At 36.7% G+C, this 26,007-nt stretch overlaps 1 protein-coding gene across 1 annotated transcript in view; it reads left to right on the top strand.

Annotated features, from left to right (window-relative positions):
- LOC118239709 (sodium leak channel non-selective protein-like) overlaps positions 1–26,007 on the top strand; it is a 153,023-nt gene that overhangs the window by 7,443 nt on the left and 119,573 nt on the right. Inside the window, exons 3-6 of the mRNA XM_035453125.1 lie at positions 173–256; positions 1,695–1,834; positions 1,928–2,056; positions 19,267–19,421. Coding sequence (XP_035309016.1) covers positions 173–256; positions 1,695–1,834; positions 1,928–2,056; positions 19,267–19,421 — 508 coding nt within the window. The remainder of the gene's footprint in view (positions 1–172; positions 257–1,694; positions 1,835–1,927; positions 2,057–19,266; positions 19,422–26,007) is intronic.

Raw genomic sequence — 26,007 nt, 5'->3', positions numbered from 1 at the left:
CTACCATTTTAAAGTGCTAGAAATACTCTTTTTGAAGTTCTGTTTCATTGTGATACGAAAATGTGAATGGTTTATACTGTGATAACCTTTGACTATTCCCATCAGAGAATTTAAAAAAAGATACGTATTGATTTTTATTTTGCCTGACAATTCATGTGGTAATTGTTTTCAGGGTGATACCTCCTATGTGAAGGATCGCTGGTGTGTTTTTGATGGATTCATGGTCTTTTGCCTTTGGGTTTCCCTTGTGTTACAGGTAATTAAATATGTTTAAATTACAGAGTTGTTTTAAAAAGTGGGCATTATTTTGCATTCAAAATTTACCTAAAAACACTGAAGAATATTTTCCAAATTTGAATGTATAATTTCCTATATTGTTAATTTTACATGTTTGTGGATAGAAAAACTCTAATTACAACATTTAAATTATTGTTGATTATAATTGGGAGTTATTCACAGAAATTAAAACCAATATTGAAGATAGTTCTTCCTCATGAAACAACAATAAACATGTTGTCAATGAAATAAAAGATTTGGAATGCTGTATCTAATTTTTAAAATCAAAAGTTGAATTTAGGAAATTATAAGTTCTGGTCTAAAACCTCATTAAAAACAAATTAGACTATTAATATTGAGCTAGATATTGGACAACACCAAATATATTACAAATATGAATGTTGTATTTTAATAAATAGAGAGTGTGTGTGAAGAAGCTTTTACAGGGGTTTCACTGGGAAATAGTATAACTCAGTCTCAGATTCTTTCAGGCATGATTTTGCATTTAAGTAAAGTCACTATGTTTTTTTAGTTCTGATTTGATTTTTTTGATTGATTTCACTAAGAAACCAACATGAGGTTTACCTTTCTAACAAAAAATCAAATGATCAATGCATTATTGTTAACTTGTAGTAGAATATTGTAAGTCAGATCCATATTCTTCTAGTCTTCGTTTAAAACATTCAGACCAGGCATTGGTCTGGATGGTTCATCAGCTAAAAGTACTTGCTGCCAAGCCTGACTTCCTGAGTTAGATTCCTGAGATTTACATGGTGTAGGGAAAGATCTGACTCCTTCAGGCTGTCTCAGACCACTTACCTGTGTACATCGCACATGTGTTAAACACACACACACACACACACACACTTAATAATAGAAATTAAAAATAAAAATGTGTATTTCATCTCCCAAACTCTTCTTGGTGGCTGTCCTTATTCATTTTGTATGAGGTTCACCTCTCCTGTAACTGGATTTCATCTCTCATACTCATGTGTCCTTACCATCTAATAAACCATTGCATGTTAGGTGAGATTTTTGTCATTATTTTACTTCTGCTAGGAAGTGACAATTTTCCATATTTTAGTAATATTTTAACACTTTCCCTTTTCTTTTGTTTTCTAGATATTCAAAGACACTGTAAGTGAGAAATAACACAAAAGTTGGCCATTTTAATTTATGATTTAAAAAAAAACTATTGCTGGAAGAACTAGTAAGGGAGATCTAGGGCACTTTCACAGGTTTATGTTTTTGTCTCTCTTTAGGTAGCTATGATGTTGAGATTTGATCATTGGTAGGATACAATGTAGGTACGGGCTACATTCAAGGCACAGGGTACACATTCCTGTGTTACCAGTAATTTCACTGCTGCAATAAGCGATGCCAGGGGAAACCTAAGCTGTGTGTGTCTTCCTCTGTAGGCATTTGAAATAGCTGACATAGTTGATCAGATGTCACCTTGGGGTATGCTTCGGATCCCACGGCCACTCATTATGATCCGGGCCTTCAGGATTTATTTCCGATTCGAACTGCCGAGGACCAGAATTACAAATATTTTAAAGTAAGCAGTTTGGTGCATACATTAAAGGGACAATTTATGGAATTTTGGGGGTTGTATTAAATCAATCTTATCTAACTTTTCTCTTTTCCCTAGGCGGTCAGGAGAACAAATTTGGAGTGTTTCCATTTTCCTCCTTTTCTTCCTTCTTCTGTATGGAATTTTAGGAGTTCAAATGTTTGGAACATTTACCTATCACTGTGTTGTGAATGACACAAAGCCGGGGTAAGGTTACTTTGAATCTAGTTGACTAGCAAGAGCATTTCTGCATTTTTTTCATGAAATTGTCAAATGCTTTAAAAATCGTTGTTTTTGGTATTTTGTGTTCTTTATTCTTTGCCAACCTAGCATTGTTTTGTCCGAATTTGAGCCAAAAGTTTTCAACAAGCCATATCAAAAGTGTGACCTGGTAGGAAAGAATATTAAACAAAGACAAACCTTCCTGAGAATAGCCACGTGAGGAGTGTGCTTACAAAACTTTGGAAGATATCCATGGAGCTAGATTGTTAGGGAAAATAAAACCCTCATTGTTATAATTAATACCAATGGTTATCTATTCTTAAAAAGTTTCCTGAGTGATTTCAGCAACATTTCTAGATGAAGGGTAGTTATCTACTGCGCCCATGTTGTTATTGTAAGCCTGGTGATTAAGATAGAACATGTGAGGGTGAAGTAGCTGCAGGTGGTAGGTAAAGCCTCATCTCATACATGGCAACCTTACTAAGAGCAGCACTGATGCAGAGTGGCAGGAGGGGAGAGCAGAGCTGACTGCCAGCCCCTGAACACATGTGATGTTTAATAGCTGTGCTATGCAATGTAGAGCAGAATGCAGTGAGGCAGAAATTGATTTTACACCTTCTATTCATATCTTTGAGCAGGGTTCGAGCTGTTTACAAACAAAAGACTCACAAATCATGTTGAAGAAAAAACTCAATTTGGATTATGGAATGTGAATTTACAGCATTTTGTTTAAAAGAGACTCATTTATGTTTTGTTAAAATCCATTTGCAAATAGTTAAGGTTTTAAAAGCAATGCTGCTTTTGTAATACTTGGTGAATATTTGTATTTAGAGGGTATTTTTCATAAAAGGTATTTGCTTGTATATGTGAAAAGAAGATGCATTACAGGTGAATAAGTCTGTGTGAATATTTGTGTATTTATATGATTATAGTATATAAATAGTTATAAAATTGGTTCAATTTCAATATTTTGTCTGAGCTTATATAAATTGCTCAGGTTATTCCCCTGTGACTTATATGTAGATTGTCTTCTGAAAGCACATACAGGGTTCAAAAATTAAAATGGACACAGTAATTTGCAAAACAAAACAAAACAAAACTTCAGTGTATTTTCACTGGTTATAAGTTAAACATCAAGAACCTCTTAGTGAATGTGTTTCTGTTTTTAATCTTTATTTTGTTTATGTGTGTGAGTGTGGGGGCTATGCACAAGCCATAGCACGCCTGTGATATCAGAGGACAGCCTGGGGTAACCAGTTCTAGTCAGTTCTCACATCTCATCATGTGAGTTCTCAGGGTGGAAGTCAGGTGTTCAGGTTTGGTGGTAGCTGCTTTTACCCTCTTGGCCACCCTGCCAGTCTATTTTACCTTTATTTAGTAGTTATACCAATGGCTATCACATGTACTTACAAGTTTGTCCTGGGTTCACAGCGGTATGGGTGGACATCTAACCTTAAATTATTGCCAGCAACAAAAGGAGTTCATTTTTACCACTTAACATAACTTGATAAGAATTTCACACTTAAGTTTTTTTCTTTGTTTTTGAGACAGGGTATAATGATGTATATAAACACAAAAGCCATTATGAAACTGATTACTTTAAAATTGATTTTAAAAAATTGACAAAAGCTAAACCCTTATTTTTTCTCCATTATTTTTCCTCCAACATAGCCTCAAAGGGTAATTTTTATAATTAAAGTTTGGTTTTCTGAATACAGTATTTTATTATCAAAGTTCTACTCATCTCTTATATACCCACTTTATTGAGTCTTTGTTGACATGTAAAAGCTTGTATGTAATTATATATTATGTTATATATAAGTATATATGTATAAACTTATAGAACTTATTACATCTTTGCTCATGAGAAACACTATTGGTTTTCAGGAAATACTGTCTTCACATATAAAATGGGAAATATTTCTTCCTACTTAATTTTGTAAATACTTTTATTTTTTCTTTGAAAATTTTATACATATCCACACCACTCTTGCCCCTCTAAACCTATCACCCTCCCTACTTCCCATACTGTATTTATTCATTTATAACCCACGGATCAAACTAGTGTGGCCCATACAGTAGCATGAATATGAGACTGATAGACTCCTTCTCTACTTTGTAAAATTCATAAATGAAACTCTCCGGGTTTGAAGTTTGGTTTGTTGTGGTGGTGCTGGCAATGGTGAGGAGACTTTCATGTTATGAGTTGAATATAACCAACCTGTTAATATTTGATTTTTTTCTTCCTATAGGGTCTGCCAAATTTTGTTTTTCACAGAACCTACTTATTTTTGTAGCTTGTCAACACTGGCCTAATGTTTATAAAGTACTTCCTGGTTATTCTCCTCATAGTTGTTGGATTTGTTGGAATCAGCCATGTTTCAATCCTGATGTTAATGATTTATATGTTTATTACCTTTAAGCCCCACTTTCTAGTTGTATGTGTCTTTTCTCTCACATATGAGAGAAGTTATGTGACTTCTTTAAGTTTCTCTGCTGTTATTTAACCTTTTTGGTTCTTTTTCTCTTATTATTCTTCTTCTTGCCACAATTGTTTTTCTAGACTTTTCCTTCTCTTGTTTCTTCAGATTAAACATGTCACTGACTTTAATAAATTCTCTTTTTAAATACAAGGTCTTAAAGACACCCTTCCTTAGGAGTACCCCTCTAAGTACATCTTCAAAATTTGATGTTTCATATTTTAATCATTATTTAATCCAAATGCTTTTTTCATTTTTCTTGTGCCATCTTTCCTGACCTGAAAGTTGTGTAGAAGTATGTTTTGAATGAGTTTTCAAAAACAATATTTTACATTGATATAAAATTTTATTCTCTTGTGATTAGATAATAAGCCCTGCAAGAGTTTCATTAAGTATAATTTTGGGGAGTGATATATGGTCTAAATAGGTGACATTGCATGAAAATTAGAAAATTCTCAATTTTTGCATGTAATTTTACCAATGCTTTGATCATGTTAGCTGGTGATGTTCCAGGCCTTTTCCTGATTTTTTTTCTCCTGGTTTTATCAAACTATCAAATAGCATCACTATGTTTTCTCAACATGACAGTAATTTACTTTTCCTCTCTTAGGTCAGTCATGATTTTTTTCTTTCTGTATCTTGAAACTCTAATTAAGTGAATGAACACAAAATGTCCTTGTCTTTCTGATGAACTGACCTTTCTATAGTTACACATTTCTAACTGCTTCTGAGTTAGCTTTGGTGAAGGCAGGGTACATTATGTAGTGAGTCAAGAAAATGACCTTTCAAAGTTTCCTTTCATAATAACAATTAGATTTCAAAATCTAAAATGATCTATTTTTGTTTAGTCAGCTTTTGTCTTAATAACAATTGATATTTTCCTGAAGCGTTTTAAAATTAGATATGCTTCATTTCTTTCCTAACTGGCAATAAAGGGAAGCAAATGTCAAACCCACCCCACCCCCAGTATTCCGAGCCAGCCATTTAACTGTAAAGCCAGATTGATAAGGATAGGATTGAGTTCATTAAGAGGAGATAAAATTAAGAAGGAATCTGGAAATAAGTGAGTTTAGCACAGTTGACCAGAGACCCTTCCCAATCAGCAGCTTGAATTCCACTGTTACACATGTTACACTGTTACACATGTGCATACACACACCTATGTATGAGGACAAACACATGCACACACACACACACACACACACACACACACACACGAATTTATATGAGGAACAAACAAACCAGTAGACCAGGATTTTATTCCCCTTAGTAGGACCTGGAAAATTAACATGAACATCAGAAAACAATTGGAACTCCTGTACACTGTTACTGGGATAGAAAGTGGTATAAGTATTTCTAATAACAGTTTGACAGATTTTTTTTAAAGGAAGGTGAGTCTGGTGCCACCTTTTCATATGTGAGTTTTAAGTCTACAGGTGGGTCTTTTCCTATGGTCTCGAGACATTGTGTTTTATGGATTCATTGACTATCTCCTAATGCTGAATTTGAACTCCTTCTAGGTACAGTGTGGCTGTGCATATGAGTTCATTTCCATTTTCTGATCTTTCAGACTAAGGGTTCTGGCTTCCACCTCATGTGGGTCCTGGATGCTCAGTCCTGTTCATATCTCCGTGTTGCTAGCCACTTGCCTGCTCTTCCTACCATATACTCCTTCTGCACTTGTGCTTTGTCATTGGGAAATGAATTTTTCTTTCTTATGTGTTGTTATTTGCAAAATAATGCATCAGGAAGTATCAACCTTTTTATTTTTACTATTTATTATTTCGCTAATGAAGATTACAGTATTTTGGATATTTATTTATTTATTTAGTATTCTTTGAAGTTTTCATTCATGTACATAATGGGTTTTAGTCATTTTCATCCTCTCATGTCCTGTTGCATAAAGCCTTTGTTCAACAGTTGGTTGTTTGAAATGACTGGAGTTGCCTTCAGTGTAGAACATCCAGTGGTACTCAGAGTGCTGCTTCTTCTCCTTCCTCTCCTTCTCCTCATCCTCCTGTTCTTCCTCTTTATTGCTTCTTCTACAACTTTGTCTTTCTTCTTGCTGGCTTACTTCTACTTTATCTAATTTTCTCACTGTTTTTCGAGGTCAATAAGGCCACGTTTGTTCAAGGTTTAATAGATGGATTATGTCTTTTATTCATCTCCACAATACTGGGATTCTATCACAGAATTCATGATTATTATTCATTTATATAAAGCATGACTGATAGAATATTTTACTTAGACAATTGTAACACATCCCAAATTGACAAGAAGGTGAAAATAAGCAAATAAGGAAAAGTAAATCACTAAATGTGGGAGAAGAAAACGGTCAAATTAGAAAATCTATATGTTTAAGTCAGAGGAAAACAGTGAATTATTAAACATGTAGGAAATTGAAGAAAGTCGGGAATAGGGGAGTTGGCTATGTGGATGAGGGAAGAGACAAACACAGGAAAGAAAATCTGTGGGTATCATTATTATTTTTCAAAGTAGATTGTTCTATAGGTGGGTAAGAAAATACCAAAAAATATTGTGTGGGTGAGAGATAATAGCTACAGAAGTAAGGGACAGCTAAGTAAGAACTTTCACAAGTGGGGTAGGTAGGGCATTATTTTATTAATTACTTCTTTTACTTCTGAGATTATATCATTTACCCCTCCCTTTCCCCCTCCAAACTTTCCCATATACCCCTTCTTCCTGACTTTCAAATTCATAGCCTCTTTTTTTCATTAATTGTTGTTTCATCTATGTATTTATATACATATATATTTGTAAATGTATAGATGTAGCCCTGATGTGACTGCTGTTGATTAGGTATTGTTCTGGAAAACCAGACTGTAATACAAATGAGTCTGAATGATATTTAAACTAGTGCATGACCTTTAGTGCCACTGGGAAGAGGCATGAATATCTCTCCTGAACTCAAGCCCATAAGTCATTTCACTGATTCTGCATGGCCATCTCCATGGTATTCCCAATGCTGAGAACTGATGTCCTGGAACTCACTTTGTAGACCAGACTAGCCCCAAACTCATAGACATCCACCTGCACCTGCCTCCCAAGTGCTGGGATTAAAGGTGTGCACCACTACTGACAGGTATAAAAGACCTCTTAAATTGTAAACATTGGCCCCATTTCACCCCAATATCCTGTAGGCAGAAGTCATCACAGGGAACTTCATAAACGCTGGCAGAATATCCAATTGCAAGAAACATCCCCTTTCATTGGCAGTGACATTGTTATCTGAAAAAGAACCATGCACAGACAAGTGCCTTAGGGGGTACCATTTATATATGGAACATAGAAAAATTGGTTCATGAAAGTAGCAAAGAATTTGATGTTGAAGCTAGGGGTTGGCAGGTGAGGGAAGGGGGAGCAGACAGCAAAGGATACAAAATTCCAGGCAGATGGGAAGGATAATTTTGAGAACTCATCTTCAGCAACATGAACAGAGTCGGTCATGATGTATTGTATAGTTTAAAATAATTGGAAAGTAGATTTCAAATGTATCACTATGAAAACATTAGTGGACATGATGGTTAGTTAGCTTGATTCACTCATGCATTGTGTGTGTGTGTGTGTGTGTGTGTGTGTGTGTGTGTGTGTGTGTGTGTGATATTGTGCTCAAACATAAAGCACAACTATAAATTGTCAATTAATTGTAGCATTAATATTGACCTTAGGAGATGTATGTAAAGCCCTTCTGTACATGACCAGAGTTCTGATCCCCAGAACGACAGGCATTGTGGTATACCTCTGATCCTAACACACAGAACACAGACAGGGGGTCCCCAGAGCAAGCTAGCTAGACTGACTAGCTGTACTGGCAAGGTCCTAGTTCAAGTCAGACACCCTGTCCAATGAATAATGTGGAGCACAATCAAAGGAGTGTCCCAGTGTCAACCTACACACACACACACACACACACACACACACACACACACACATACACACAAGCAGACTCGTCATTTTCCCACAGTTTTTCCAAATTTAGACTAATTGACTTGTACATACTATCTTCTTGATAAATGGAAAAGTTTTCAAACAGAAGGCTGTGTATGTATCTTAGGTCTCACCACTGAACTCTGGAATGTATCTTGTTTAATCTGTAAGGCACAAAGGATAAAGAGTGGGGTAATTAGTTGCACGAATTTTGCTTTTAAATGACATGCATTTCTTTAAAGCATATAGAAGGACACCTTAGCCATGTCTTAAGCAGCATTACCAGTCAAGGCTGAGATTCTTCTCTGATAATGAACTGCAATCTAAGGCAATTATGGAAAGAGTAATGAGATTTGACTAAGCAAAACAGCTCATTTCCTAAAGAAAGTTGAAAAGGGCAATGGCCTGTGGCAGAAACAGGTGCTGCAAAATGCCAAATGTGATGGCAGACATCTGCTGCAAGCTGAAAGAGGAACCTGCAAAGATGAGGCAGCAGGTGAAATAGGAAAGAAGAGCACTTACCTGACACCTTGTTATCACCCCTAAGAATGGACAAAATGTATTCCTGGTTTCATATAAAATAATGAAATCTTATTCCCGCGAGTGAGGCAATTAGAATAGCTTTAGTGCAAGCAAATGTAAGTATATAAAATTTTTCATAGAGAGGGCAGAACTCAATCAAGGGTTTAGGTGTTTATTCCTTCTGGCTGGACCGTTTGCTGGAGGAGGTAAGGTGCCATGCATCACAGATACCCAGAGCAATTCTCCCTTATCTCTACTGTTTTGGTGAAATTACTAATGGCTTAATATTTTATCCTAAGAAGCTTCTGTAAGGGTCACCTTATAGAACCTGGCAGTGTCTTATAAATTATCATTAAAGAGTTGTACTGGAGAAAAGTATAAAGTTGCATTTAAGGAAGTTTGATTTTCCTGGTCCAAATAAAATTTAAGTACACTAAAGAACAAAATTAAATTTGTCTTATAAATCTCATGTACAGAACCTGACTTCTTTTAAACACTTGGAATTCTTCATGTCATGAACTTGCATGACATTCTTGTGCAGAGGCCATGTAAATCTTCGCAAATCATTCCAGTTTTAGTATGTGTGATGCTGAAGCAAGTACAGTGGATAATCTTTGATTGAAAAAAGAGTAAAAATGGAAAAATAATAGAGTATCTGTTACGATAAATCTTTCTGCCAAAGCCGACTGAGCCCCACAGCCACGTGTGAGCTTTACGCCAGCTGCCTGCTCGAGTTAGGCCCAAATGAATACACAGAAACTTGTATTAGGTTCAAAGCTGCTTGGCCAATGACAAGGATTCCTCATCTGTTAGCTCAGTCTTAATTATCATAAATTTATATATTTTATAAGACTTGTCTTATCGGACACCTTGTTGGCATCCTCCCTTGCCAGTGGATCACATCCTGCCGCTGGAGGAGGGGAAAGGAAAAAAGGGACCCTTCCTGTTTCTCCTTCACTTAAATATGAGTCTCCTTGCTATGTCACTTCCTGCCTGGATCACCACTTCTCTACTACATTTCCCAGAATCCTCTTTGACTCCCAGTCCTTGCTAACTTCCTGTCTCATTGGCCAAACAGTATTTTATTCAACAATCAATAAGATAAACATACACAGTACATTCCCCATCAGGTATCATTTCCATAGGCTTTGTGTCCTTATCACAACTTACCCTGGATCTAGTTTTCAAAGAGAAAGCAGAAGAGCTGCTGCTTAACCAGGTCAAGAAGGGCAGGCTGCCTTGTAACTGAAAAGCAGGTGACATTGCCAGCATGAAGCTGGTCTGCTGGGGAACTGCATCCTGATGCTTTACTTCTCTGCTTCTACTCTGGTTTGTTCATGGCTTCTCTGTACATGGTCATGACTCAGCTGCAGACTCCTGGCTCCTGCCACACACTCAGTCTCTTCTAAATCAGCAAAGTAGCCAACAATATAGTAGGTTAGCAAACATGGGGAATGGCAGAGTTGTTTAAGACTTGAGGTGTAACAAGGGAATAAGATGACAACATATGTCTTTAAATAATATATTGTAATTTATATTTCATAGTAAAAGTACTTGAGAAAACACTCAACTTTTACCATAGCTTTACCTACCAGGCTAATTAGGAATAAACAAACTAAAAAGTTCCTGTTAAAAGCATTAAATTTAACAGGAAAGAACTGTTTACTACAAAATGTACCACATCTGCTTGCTTATTAAGAAGAAATGATGTCACTATTACTTCTTACTCATGTGACTTATCTTGTTTTTTAGTCCTGCTAAGTCTAGACAGCTCCATTAAAAGTTTCCAAAAATCACAATCAATAAATAATTTATCTCTGAAAATAAGAACCTTGCTTTCCAGTGTGGGATTAGTTTCCCAAAGCTTCCAGCATGAGAATGAGCCAGGCCAGGTCAGGGAGAGCTTTAAAATTAATCCCCCAAAGGGGAGACTTAAGTAGAGGTGAACAGGAAGCCATATGATTCTCTGGAATGAAATGCAAAGTCATGTAACTGTTTTAGGTAGGCCCATGTAAAAGGCAGGGACCACCTCCATATTCAGGGCTCATCTGTCAGCAAGACATGAATACTCTCTCCTTGGTATCCTTAAGAACAAGGCACACATGATGTGATGTATCATAGTACATATTCACAATTGTCTTTAGTGCCAAAGTGTGTGTATATTTGTATATGCATGCATGTGTGAATGTGGATGTGCCCATGTGTATCGTTCTTCCACATAGACTTTAGAACCCACAAGGTGAGTGTAAAAGGAACCTTCCTGAAAGAATAAATAACAAAAGCTTCTAAGTTGTATAGTATCCTTTGTTGCTTGTGAATCCATTATATTAGCTATTTCCTTTGCATCTTTAACAACTTCTCAGGAATTTTCAAATTCTGAAATACATGCAGTTTGGCCTCTGTGAATGACTTTCTTTTTTTTTTTAAGTTGAATATGAGAAACTAAGAAGTCAACGTTAGGGCTGAAGAGATAGCCATTAAGAAAACTGGCTACTCTTCCAGAGGAACCACGTTCAATTCCCAGCACCTGTGTTGCCATTCACAACCCTTTGCTACTCTAGTTCCAGGAAATGTGATAACATCCTCTGGCCTTGGAGGGCAACAGGCACACACTAGGTACACAGATATATGTGGAGGCCAAACTCCTGTGCGCACAAAATAATGAAATTAAATTACAGCAGTTAATATTTTCCTGTGTATCTTTATGTTTTAAGGGAGACAATGTGCTAGCAAAGTGAATTAAATAGTTTTCTTAAAGGCTCATGCATGTAGGTTTTGAGAACCTAATAAGGAAATTTTGTAACAGCTAGATGTGTAAAACAGTGGGTTTCGATCTTCTGCACCTTTATACAAATTAGGAAGAAGTTATAGTCAGTTGTTAGTGCACTAGTCCCACCATGCCAGTTTGAGGAAAGTATGTTTCTTTCTCTGTTCCTCATTCTGTTAATCTCTGAGTATGTGATTGAACATGGCTGGGAATGATAGCAACTGCTTGAATACAAGAAATTACATTTAAAAATCTTCTCCAGTTGAAAAACCACTGAAGAACTACAGCTGTCAGTGAATGGGTGATAAATTCCTCCTTTTCTACCTACTCCCTCTAATTCCCCCCTCACTCCTATGCATATAGTGACTTCTATTTCTGTATCCCAGAATGCACATCTAGTGCCAGAACTACTGCCTATTGATATTTTCATGGAAGTCACAAGAAGGTTTTCCCATTACCCACCATGCCCTGCCTTATTCTTATATGTAGGATTTCTAAGCTGTGCTTTAGAACTTCCTTAAGACCACCAGGGTTGTGAAAGTAGCTGCATGCTGACCCGAGGCCCCTCTTTTCCTATACTATCACTCACACTAAGCAGCAAAGTCCTTACAAGAGGAAGAGCTTCCCAGATACTCCATCCCTCCCACACAAGCAGTGTGGTACAGGAGTAGACCTTCAACAAATGATCATTACACTGAAATAAAGTGGTCCCACTAAGAAGCAAAGATGAACAATTTCTGAAGAGGGCTGAATAATGTTGAACACATTTGCTCATTGGTGACAGAAGGCCAATATATAACATGTTATAATTACCAGTGAGAGTAGTTTGACATCAGTGGAGAAAACCTCCATTGGAAGTCAAAAAGAGAAAAATTTGAACAGATTGCTAAGTGGGTAATTACTGGTACCTGCCTACTTGACACCCAGCCTGATGATTTGAATTCCATCCATATGCCCTACAAGTGGCAGGAGTGAACTGACTATCTCTCACCTTCATGTGCACGATATGGCAAGTAATTCCTCCAACCAAAGTCGATAAATAATGCACATGCTTTGGGAAGTCTTGCATATTTGAGTTTGTTAAACCATACCTGTGATACCTGCCATGGTTAGTTTTCTTATTGAATCAATATGACCCACAATTACTTAAAGAGAAAATTCCAATGAAGGAATTATCTAGATGAGGTTGGCCTGCAGGCATGGAGGATTATCTGGGGTGTTGATTGGCCCAACCTATCTTAGGCAACAGCATACCCTAGGCAGGCAACTCTGAAACACAAAAGAATAAAAGCAACTAGCTAAGTAAGCAGGCATCAAGGATGCCTTTATTCTCGCTCTGCTCTTTAATGTGGGTTTTAAGTGACTAGCTGTTTTCAGCTCTTGCCTGAACTTCCTCTTGAGGAAAGACTGTAAGTGAGAGTTTTTGCTTATTGTCAGGGTGTTCCATTACAGCAACAGAAATGAAATCTCAACAGGCTTCATTCTGCCTTTGCATAGCCCTCTCTTCTTTTACGTGGAAGTGGGATAAAGTCGTCCACTTTTTAAATAACTGTAAAGTTTCTCATTTGACAGATGAGGAAACCTAGGCTCAAGTAGTTAAATCAGGTAGGCACTGCAGGAAAATGGTAATTCATGGCTTCTAACATACAGCTTCAGGTTCTGTGCCACTAAGATTAACACTTAAGTTAAAAGCAGAGAGCTCAAAATTCCAGGTGTATTGTTTGGGGTTACTGTTGTAAATGACTTTAGTAATAGTCTCATAAAAAATTTTAGATCTTAAATTCCCACATAGTGTTATTTGTAAATAGGATATTTTGTTAAGAATTCAGGGGGAAATCTAGGAAAGAAAAGCATATGCCAGGAGGATAATTAAAGCCTTTGGAAAAACAATTAAATACTCAGAGGGATTCCAGTACTTATTTTGAAACATGGACTCTATTAAATCCAAAATCTTCAAACACTGAAAATCCATGCCAATGTGTAGGTATAGCGATGAAATAAAATGCATACAAACACACAGACACTTACTGATGGTTTTCTTTCTATAGTTATTTTGCAAATAAATGAATAAATTCACCAAAAATTTTGAATAGCAGTTGAAAGACACATTCATTCATCTATTCAGAAAATAACTATAGAGGATGGAGAGATGGCTCAGAGGTTAAGAACACTGGCTGTTTTTCCAGAGGATCCAGGTTCAATTCCCAGCACCCACATGGTAACTTACAAACTGCCCGTAACTCTACCTCCGGGGTACCTGAAACCCTCACACACACAGAGAATACATGCATGTAAAACACCAATGCACATAAAATAAAATTGAATTAGTCATTTAAAAAGAAAATAATTATAAACATGTACTATGTATTGCTTACCCAATAAATAAAAAATTCATTGGCTGAAATGATATGAATATGAATAATATTTCCTTTGATGGAGGTTTCCAGACCAATATCTGAGCAGACTGGCAGGTTGAGCTGATAGTGCAGTCATTTGCACATAGAAAGTCTTCCTCTTGGGGGGGCCTTGGTGTTTTCTCTTTAAGGTAGTAAGATGAAGCCCACTTATCTACTGGTGGCTGACATGGTATATTCAAACTCTAGTGAATCACACCTAAAACTTATACTTTAACCACAGCATCTGGACTAGAGTTTGGCAAAACACCCTGATGCCATAAATTTCAAGGGAAATTTCCCCATCACCCTCTGTGTGTCCATCACTATATGGAAGTCAGGTTACACATGGAAAGAGTTGAACTTGGAAGACATACAACAAAGTAATGGCCATATAAATATGAATTTCCCTTGTCTTGAGTGTAAAAAGAGGGACATTTTAAACAAATTACAGCAGGGAAATTTATCCCAATCTGTAAGATTTCAAGAGTGGCATCACTGAGAAAGTGGCCTGCAAAACCAAAATATTTTGCAAAGCCATGGTTAGCCCCCTTGGTTCATTAGTATAAATTAGGCAGAAGGATGCTGGAAGCCTGGGAATTTAAATGGTGATAAGACATGGCTCTATATTGTACTCTCAATAGCCTCAAGAGTTCCTTTGTTGTCCTCTGAACATGATCAGGCAAACCCAGGATTCGTGTTTTGATGCAGAAAAGAATGAAAGGACTAGCCAGTATGAAGCAGACTAGGAGATTTTATAAAGGATATTTTAATATGGACTTTAAGCGGGATAGTTAGGGGAGAGAGAGGTACTCAGGAAGAAAGATGTGCCCACATGGAGATACTGGCTTTTCAAGGGACAGTAGCAGAAAATAACCCATAAGCTAATAAGTGTGGGTGTGAGCTTTTCAAGTGAGAGGCACAATTAAATATGTTTGCATTAGCTATGTATCATTTTTGTTGCCCTGTAGTTACATATTAAAAAGTTACTTTTTAAGAAACTTTACTTTTTCCTTCTCTCTCTCCCTTTTGAAAGTGGTTTTACAGGATGTCTATGGAATTTTAATTTAGTTCCACTGCAGCTAAACAAGGACTTAGTACATGTTCTTTCCCTCTAAATGGAGTTTCTGGTGAGGTTTCTAGAAAATTGTAGGATTATATTTGGGAAGGGAGAAGACCTTAAGCAGTTGTTAATTGTGTTGGAATTCTTTTCTATTGGTGAATAGCTTCAACAAGATTCCTGGGTTCCTCTGTTCTTATAACTCCAGAATTTCCTTGTCTTTTCTGTTTCCCAGGAAGCCATAGATCCTATTGGTGATGTTCAAGTTTTCAACTCTTAAAAGAATTGTAATGTCATCTGTCTGCTGTGTACCAAGTAGAAGGAAAGAGCTAAGAGAGGAGAGGAAGTGCTGACTCCTATCTATGCAGAGATAGAACTGGCTTAGCCCCTAAGATATTCAGGATCATTGTGGTAAAAGTAGTGTTCAAGGCTGATTCCAGGCTCTCTGGATCCTTTAGTTTGTTTACTGCTTTCATTTGCTAGGAAAGTGGATTCTAGGGAAGGAAGCAGCGGTCCCAATGGGTCCTATTGGGCTAATGGCCCTTGTGGTGCCGCTAAGTAGAGAGGCCTAATACACAGGTGAACATGTAGCTCTGAGACTCTAAGAAGACGTCTGAGATGAAAGAACATACTGATTGAGACTGAACTGGGAAAATCACTAAGAAAGGAAAGCCACATTCCAATCTCAGAGAATAGTCCAATAGTTGAAGCCAATTACAGGAAGATGGACAAACCTTCTGTAGTCAAGGGAGCTACACTGGTCTTTGGACCCTTATTTCATTAGTCACATCTCTTTCTGCCCACATTTAAAGGCTAATGTGGTTATGATGGGTCGCCCACATAATCCAAAATAATCACCCAAGTTTAAGGTTTTATTTACTTTAATCATATTTACAGCTTTAATTACCTTTAATTTACATAATGTAGTCTTAACTTGATAATTATGATTTGGCTCCAGATTGCTCTGTAGATAAGTTAAATAGATAATACATTGATAGATAGATGATAGATAGATAGATAGATAGAAAGGCAAATGACCCCAACAATCAAGTCCTTTACAAAAAAATGGTAGAGTGTACACATATCCTCTTGCATAATTTAATGCAACATAAATATTGTACAAATAGCAATATGGTGTTTTTAGGGAAGAAAAAATGGTGTGCTTAAAATCTACTGCTTCTAAACTAAATAAATATTTATAATAATTATCTGTGCTAAGAGTGAGTGTTCTGCATAAAATGGGAACCAATGAAATATGCCATAAAAAAGAAAGGGAAACCAGAAAGGAAAAAAAACTATGATATTTTCAAAACTTAATCTTAATAGCTAACTATTATTGAGTGATAAATATGTTCCCAGTGCTCTTCTGAAATGTATGCTATCAAATGTAAACTCAAATGTGCTGTGAAGGGAGGTGAATTGGATGCCCAGTTCCTGAAATTAGGCAGCTTGGGAAACAAGCTTCAGAGCTACAGTTATTATCTACAGTCTACAAATATCAAATGGCTGACAGTGATAGTTATTGACAACTAAACCTGTGCCCAGATAATTCAGCTGATATAATTTCACCCTTTTTCTGGAAGATACTACTATCTTCCAGATGAAGAAAGGGAGGCAAAGAGAGGTATTACACATGCCAACTGCTGATCCAGAATATATACAAAGATCTACTCAAGTTCAGTTTCTTTTCCAAATGGTTGAAAACTGATGATTATAGAAACTTTCCATATAGACAGAAAGCATTCTCTAACATTGCTGTTGATTTTTAAATCTGAAATTAGAAAGATTTTGGTCAGCTAGTTCATTTTCCATCTCTGACCTTCACTCTGACTTTCTTGAACACAAATAATGACAAACTAGGTCATATACACTGTGTCTCTCAGCTGCTCGGTTCTATAAGCAAAATGCTTCCAGAACCATGTGTCCAACTCTTTATTGTAATGTGTACACATGATGAAATTTGTGTTTTATTTTTAGTGCCACTAATGTAGTCATTTTAAAGACACAGTTAATTACATACCTATAATATGAAATGCTAGACTCCTAGTCACTCTATATACTTTTGACACATGCTATTCCATGAAGATTGCTTTCCTGTCTCTCAGATGAAGAAACTTAATTTAGAGACCCTTAGAATCTTTCTGATCACATGACCAGCAAATAGAGAGCTGTAATAAAGCCTAAAAAAACCCCTCAGTCTGAAACCCTGAGGGCCATTTCCCATTCTGCACTGACTTTGTAGGTGTCAAATCTAAAATAGCACCAGATTAGACTTATAGAAGGGTGAATCATTTGTCTACAAATGAGAATGTGATGTGAAAGAAATAAGTAATGTTTCTGCATAAAACCATATTTTCTGACTCAATCAAGTAGTAATTTTCACAGTGAGAGCCTTGTTTTTTTTTTCAAATGTGATCCAAGGGATATTTTTAAAATGTGATTAGAGACTGAATGATTGTTTAACCATTTACTCACTAAGAAAGTATACACAGACAAAAAAAAGTTTTTAGGTAAGAGCAAAGCCTACAGGATTAAACATGCAGTATCTGAATCATATGTGAGCACAGTAAGGTTCTTATTATAGCTGAGAATTGAACCAGGCATTAAGGGGCTTGTGTGTGTGTGTGTGTGTGTGTGTGTGTGTGTGTAAAACAGTGTACATGTGTATCAAACAGTTCAGAGATTACACTTATACATTAGATTCTAGAGATTTGTGTCATATAAGAGGAAGGAAGCAATAATTGGAAGCATTTACCAAAGAGATGTTGGGAAGATAGGTCAAACACTAAGCTGCTTGCTGTATGAGGAACTGAGTTTAGATTCATGTCATTTATGTAAACAGCTAGGCATTAAGGAAAATGGCTTCAACTCAGGTTTGGGGAGGCAAAGATATGCGATCCTGGGAGCTTGCTGAACAGCCAGTCCAAATCAGTGAGCTCTAGACTCAGCTTAAGGTAGGCTTAAGGGACTCTGGAAATCCCTAGAAGCATTAACAGGTAGCAATTTCCACAACAAAATCCCCATTTAGAAGGTTTGTCGAGTTACATAGCCCACACTATGACCTCTGCAAGCCAACATAAGTGGCCTCACATGGCATACTGGCTTGTTTTTGAGAGTTTGGCATGAGAACTTCAGTCTCATTCTAGTTATAACTTTAGAACATATGAAGAAATCCATCATGTAAGCAAATTCATATACAACTTAATTTTTGACCTGTCCCATAAGAAGATGAAAATGTGACAATATCCATCTAAAAGACTTCAATTTTCTTAGAGCTATCAGTAAACCTCCTCCTAAGTTTTCCCTTGCCAAAATACTGGGCTTTCTTCCATCAACTTCTCCTTATTTTTCTGGTTCTCTTCTAAACTGCACAAGAATGTATGAATGTCTGTATGTATGTATGTATGTATGTATGTATGTATGTATGTATGTATGTATGTATATACCAGAAGGTCTAGTATCATTTATAAGATTTCCCATTCGTAATATACAAAAAAGGAGCCCTTCATCATTTAATGTTGACTAAAAGTAGGAGTAATAAAATGTTTGCCTACTAGTACAGTTGCGTTCTGAGTGGCAAAGTCCAATCCAAACTAGTGTTCCTTCCCATTTCTACACATTTGCTTATTGCAATCTTCTTTTTTAATAAAACTTAAATACATATATTTTCATTGAAAGTAGTTTTTCATATAATGTATTCTGATCACAGTTTCCCCTCCCCTAACTCCTCCCAGATTCTCTCAATCTCAACTACCCAACCCCATGCCTATTCTTTCTCTCTCTCATTAGAACAACAGTCAAACAGGCAAAAACAGAATATGGTAATATTCTTTTAAGATGTGCTAGGGGAATGAATCAATTATCATTTGAGAATGTTTACTACATTTGAATACAACATACAAATTCTAAATCTCAACTTGTGTCCATATATAGCAGTTACTGATAAAGAATAATTAAATGATTAATTATTCTAACCAATACTTACAACTACCAAAATATCTAACACTTTCATATGCTGTTCACAGGAATGTAACCTGGAATAGTTTAGCTATCCCAGATACACACTGCTCCCCAGAGCTAGAAGAAGGCTACCAGTGCCCCCAAGGATTTAAATGCATGGACCTGGAAGACCTGGGACTTAGCAGGCAAGAGCTGGGCTACAGTGGCTTTAATGAGATAGGTCTGTCTTACTGGTAAAATATATTTTCAGTTTCTATTTTATAATGTTTATGAATGGAAAAATAATTGTATAATACTTCATTTTATGACAAGTAGTAGTATAAAAGAAACACAAATACAAAATTTAATTCTTTGCATATATTATAATATGTTTTCCTCTACAGGTTGTGATATACAGACTCTGTATAGTCAATTATATATCTATATAGAGATAATTATGTCATTTTAGAGTATTTTGTTTTATTTGGAGTATTTAAAGTATTTTCTTGGTGAGTAAGATTCAGGGTTGCTGACTCAAAGACAAGTAAGATTTGATTTTCTTCCACTAGTAGCTAACAGTAGCAGCCAAGGTAAGTCTCAAAATATGCAACATTAGGTATTTGTGACTACAGGAACTGAGAAATAACTGGAACAGAAAACAGCTAATTAAATACATATGTGTATGTCTAGTCTTCTGTGTAACCCATAGAAGGGTAATGCTAATCCATGAACATGAAGTGCTAATGTATATATTTCTCTTTGTCTTCTCTGTTAAGTGCTGAAATATGTCATTACCTACATATCAGAATTACTATCTTCCACTTAGTTAGCACCACTCTGTTTATTATAACTCCATTATAGATGCACATATATAATTATTAAAGTCAAAATAGGTTCTACACAAGTATTTTATACTTTGAGAACTGTTATTGAAATTATTTTTAATAGTGAATGAGGATTATATTCTTTTGGATGCCAAGATTTTTCTTGACTTTTAAATGCAGAATTGCAATGGGAGATCCAATAGTTCGGGAGAGGTGTGCATCAGTCTGTAGAAGCTTCAGGATGGGATAATGAACTCTGGACTATGAACTTTAGGAAAGATCTGTAAGGTCTTGACCTTATTAAGATATTTAACTGAGTGACACAACTATAACTCTCTGCAGAACTAGGACTATAAAATACATTATGGTATGTCTTTTAAAGTCAATTTTTTAAAAAGTCTCTAAATTTCATTTTTATGTTTTAGTATGCCCTCAACTCGATTTCTGACATTGCAGCTATATGGCATTCATCATTCATTTCATTTGACCAAATGATATAGTTTCCTATTTCACAAAAATCTAGAAGCCAACAATTGTCACTGTATTCAAAGTTAATCCTTCTTTGCAACTAATCTTAAGACTGTCTGACTGTCCTTGTATTTCACAAGCACAGAGACTTCTTAGGGCAGTACTGACTTTCAAGAATAAGCAAGAATCTTCAGATATTGTGTGAGAGATGCGATGCACATATTTATGTAGGCTGAATGGGATAAGGTCTATCTAGTGACCCACCTGCCAGACTAGAATCCGTGACTGTAGCTCATGTGTTTAATAGTTGTGCTTACATCTCCTATACAAAGTGACCAACATTCAACAACTCACCTTACTTAGCACAAACTACCTCCAACTTCTTCCTTCTTTTCTTTGTTTTTTAAATGTTTATTTGTTTGTTTTCAAGATGGGGTTTCTCTGTATAGCCTTGGCTGTCCTGGAACACACTCTGTAGACCAGAATGGCTTAAAACTCTTAGAGATCTGCCTGTTTCTGCCTCCTGAGTGCTGAGATTAAAGGCAGACACCACCATCACATGGCTAATGCCTCCAGTTTCTACATTATATTGCTAAAATATATCATACCCTAACTATTTAAATGCAACATCTTTTGCCAAAGTCAGTTATATTCAAGTTGATTCACCTTTCTGCACTGTGACTAACAAAGAACTCAATGAATATAAGGTACAACCTCTCTGTGCAAGAGAACTTCTCATAGAGTGCTTGGGTGTGGCAGGATGAAGGGAGCTTGAAAGGATCAGTTCTAGTTTGGAATTTCCCTGGGGGCAGTAGGCCCAGTTAAACCAGTCCTTTTGCTCTTGTTTTGCTCAGTGGGATTTAAGCTCTTTTTTTTCCTGTTTCTGGGGCCTTTGCAATACCTGACTATTGGTGCTTCCTTCATAAATACTGACTAATGGTATGAAAACAAGTTTGTGGAAAAACACTATAGAAAATTAGGTGTCTGGTTTGTTGATGGTAGCCCTCAAGACTTCTATTTTTATGAAAGATTAATTGGATGTTTGATTCTTTGTTTGTTTGTTTGTTTTGTTGTTGTTTTGTTTTTCTAGATAGGGTTTCTCTGTGAAACAGTCCTGGCTATCCTGGAACTCACTCTGAAGACCAGTATGGCCTGGAACTCATAGAGATTGCCTGCCTCTGCCTCCCAAATACTAGGATCAAAGGTGGTGGTTGCCACCACCAGCTCTGTTTGCTTCTTTTGCCAAAGGATGATTGAAATCATTGCCATTGTTGGACAATTGGTTAGATGACAAAATGTCTACTTTGTATGATAATCAAAATGTTTTAGGCCTGAGAAATGACTCAGTGGGAAAGAGTGCTTTCTGTAAATGCACAAGGACATGAGTACAAATCCCCACGATTCACACATCGCTGGGCATAGTTATTTGTAACTACAATCCCAGTACTCAGAGAGAGGCATGAGGCAAACAGATCTTGAAAGCTCCTGGCCAGCCATCCTAGCTGAAAATTGAAAGCTTCTGGTTTACTGAAAGTGAAAGACTTAAAAATTAGCAAAGAAATATAGCCCAGTTAAGGAAACTGTCCAAACTGAATGTAGGGCAGCCTAACCCAGAAACTAAGGCCACTACTATGACTTAGTGCCTGGAATTTACCAGCTTACAAGGCCATAAGATAACTGGGTACCAAGAATTTCCAGATGGCCACCCTCCCCAAGAGACTCATGGAGGAAACAGATTGCCCCACTGGCCAATGTGTCAATAATTAACAATTAAGGGTCCCTATGAAACAAAGAGATAGCTACCATTTGCTCAAGCAAGATAAGCATATCCTGAGGTCTGCAGGTTTTACAACTGGTGGGTCAGGAGGCCATCTGATTCCCAGCCCTCTCCTCAAGACAAAGGCCTCCTAGGAACCCATGACTCTGGTCACGCCCCTCCCTAAGCTTGTGGTTTTTGCCTTTAAAAACGCCTGTGCCTGGGGGACGGGACTGGGCTGTTCTCTAGCCTGCATGCTGAGAGAGCCCATTTGTACAAACATCCACCTTTCATTAAAGCCTCTTGATGTTTGCATCAAGTTTCTGCCTCCTCATGGTGAGTGGGGTGGCGGCAGTCCTGAGAAAAGATTCTGGAGGCCTGAGCTTCTGGAGGTCTTACAAAAGACCCTTTCTCAAACAATAAATTGGACAATAATATAGGAAGACACCCAAGGTCCAATTCTGGCCTTTACACACAAGCATCCAAGACAAAAATACATCAAAGACAAAAGAATGAATACATTAATTAATTAATTAAAAAATTAAATGTCCATCCCAGTTTAGAATGAAATGGAAAACTTCTTCCTGATGTAAGGCATCTCTGTGGAGATATACATATAACACAGATAATAAAAGACCCAAAGACAGATACTGGGGTTCAAGCTGAAGATCAGAGAAGCAAAGCAGCAAGCCACTAGCTCTTACCTCTACCTCAGGCTGAAAGGACTGTCCTATCCTCAGTGTGGCTGGAGAATGAATCTCTGAGACTGACTGCTAAAATCCCTGCTCCTATTTTATATACCTCTGTAGATCTGGGATTAAAGTGCTGAGAACTCCTTTGTGTGAGCTTTTTCTCTTTCAGACTAATTCACTCCAGTGTAGCACTGGGTGGCCTTGAATTCACAGAGATCCATCTGCCTTTATCTCCTGAGTCCTGGGATTAAAGGTATGTGCCACTACTGCTTAGCTTCTATGGCTGACTAGTGTGACTGCTGGAATTAAAGAAGTGTATCATCAACTGCCTGGTTCTATGGGTGTGGCTAGCTTTGCATTTTGATTTCCAGTTGTTTTATTAGATCATAAACAATATAACACCACAGATATACATTGCAGTATTTAGGAAATTTTAAAAAAAGAGAGTCCTTCCTACAAATGAGGTGTGGGATTTTTAGACATATATAACCATGTCTTTATGTATTCACCTGGATTTAAGACATAGTTAAGTGCCTAGACATGCTTAGAATTTGGCCAACAAACTACATATATAAGTAATTGTGATTACTTTAAAGGAGCATGGTTTCCCTTTGTTCTAATCAAATTATCATACAAGACTTGGATTTTAATTCATGTGTACATTTATTATTGATGATGCTGAGAAATTCAAATTTGGAAATACATAAAGAATTCAAAAGCACTAAATAGAAAATTGCAAAAAGCAAAGACAAAAATCACCTAAGCTCAAGAGAGACTGAGAAACAAAATTCAATTTTCAAGCTAAGTTCTGTGGTGCTGGCTTTAATCACAGCTATCAGAAGTCTGAGGCAGGAGGATTGCCAGTTCAAATCCAGCTGAAGTTACAGAGTGAATGTAAGGCCAAACTAGGCAGCTTAAACCATGTTTCAAAACAAAAGTAAAAGGAGAATGATATATAATTCCGTGGTAGAGAACTTACTGGCATGCATAAGACCCTAGTTCAGTCCCCTGAGACCATCAAAAATGGAACAAAAACAAAACAGTTTCCATATATAAGAACTTTGAAATGCCTCTAACTGTATGCCACAACTAAGAAGATAAGGTGTCTAATAGGAAATTTCTGAAAAGTATCCTGGTTAATGGGAAGCTGAAACAGACACAGCAGTGTATCTGCCTTATAAAATGGTGGATGGATGCTGATCCTGGAGAGACAACTCAGCAGTTAAGAGGACATACTGTTCTTTCAGAAAATCTAGATGCATCAGTATTGAGATCAATAATAATTGGGGTTTAGGATGAAGATCAGAGAAGCAAAGCAACCAAGCCACCAAAGAGCTCTTACCTTTGACAAGGCTGGGGATATCCTGTCCTCAACATGGCTGGAGACTAATTGCCCTGAGACTGAATGCCAGGTCTGAGACCCTGCTCCTGTATTATATACCTCTCCAGTGCTGGGATTAAAGGCATGCACCACCACTGCCCAGCTTCTATGGCTAACTCGTATGGTTGCTGGGATTAAAGATGTGTATCATCACTGCCTGGCCTCTAAGACTGTTGCTGGCTTTCTATTCTGATCTCCAGGCAAGCTTAATTAGATCATGAACAATATATCACCACAATGAGAAGGTCATAACATTCTGTATTCTGGTTCCAGGGGATCTAACTGATTCTTCTGAGCACCGCATTCAAATGGCATGCACATTGAAACACAGAAACACACACACACACTCACTCACACACACACACACACACACAAAATCTTCAAATAATGGATTCTCTGACTCCAAGGACAACAATAGTTCTCTATTTGAGTAAAGGAATCAGTATGTAGATGAGTGTAGAACCTTCTGGAATCTATGTGACATCAGGAAAGAGAGCCTCTCAACCTTGCAATATTGCCAATGAGACTCATTGGTGAGATGTGACCGGCTCCCTCACTTCAACATGCATTATATCCTGTAACTGTGACCAAAAATAAATAAATAAATAAATAAATAAATAAATAAATAAATAAATAAATAAGAACCTTTTCCAATTAAGTTGCTTTTGTCAGGGTGTTTTCTTATAACAGAAAAGCAAACTAATTCATAGATACTTATCTATACTCATTTACCAAGATTAATTGCAACCCCCCTTCTTAACTGCAAATATTTTTAAATGAATTATATATCTTAAATACTTTTCCAACACAGTTTATATACATTGTCTTGATTCTTTTATCATTCATCATAGAAATTAAATTTCACCAGGCATTATATTTTATTAGCAATTAAATTTTATTTAGAACTCTTATACAGGGGTGAGTTGGAGATGTTTTGGCAGAATACATTTTTTTTAAGATTTTATTTATTTGTTATGTATACAGTCTTCTGCCTGCAGGCCAGCAGAAGGCACCAGATCTCATTCAAGGTGATTGTGAGCCATCATGTGGTTGCTGGGAATTGAACTCAGGACTTCTGTAAGAACAGTCAGTGCTCTTAACCACTGAGCCATCTCACCAGCTCCTGGCAGAATACATCTTATATGTAACATTCCAGAAGACATTCAGCCAACTAACAGTGAGGCTCATCTATCACTTTAAGAATTTATAAGATATAAAGTAAATATTACAAAGTATAACTATGTAGATTAAAAAAAGAAAATGGAAGATACACCATAAATAAATCCATGTTTTGGGAAGTAAAACGATGCATCATTTGTATAATATATTTCATATCATACAAATATATATATATATATATATATTGGCATGAGTCTGCATTACAAAGCCATAATTACATGCTTTGGAAATAACTTGAAACCCAAAATAATGCTAGCTATAGCCATGACTTACAAAATCATCTCTGTGTGAGTAATAGTGTTGAAATCAACTGATGAAATCTTGATTACACATCTCCAAGAGAAAACAGAATTTGAGCAGTTACTCATGCATGCTGTCTAATGTAGTGGGCTTGAAAATGACATGAGAAGGTGACTTCTTTGCAGAAGAGACTACATAAAGCACAGTGGTTAAAGCTCATGGCACTACAATGTGAATTGTGGTCCTTTTATACACCAGGGAGGTGATTTTCAGAAATAAATTGCCTC

Source organism: Cricetulus griseus (genome assembly GCF_003668045.3).
Source record: "Cricetulus griseus strain 17A/GY chromosome 1 unlocalized genomic scaffold, alternate assembly CriGri-PICRH-1.0 chr1_1, whole genome shotgun sequence".
Taxonomy (NCBI): Eukaryota; Metazoa; Chordata; class Mammalia; order Rodentia; family Cricetidae; genus Cricetulus; species Cricetulus griseus.
Note: the sequence above shows the minus strand (reverse complement) of the source record. Positions and strands in the feature narration are given on the sequence as shown.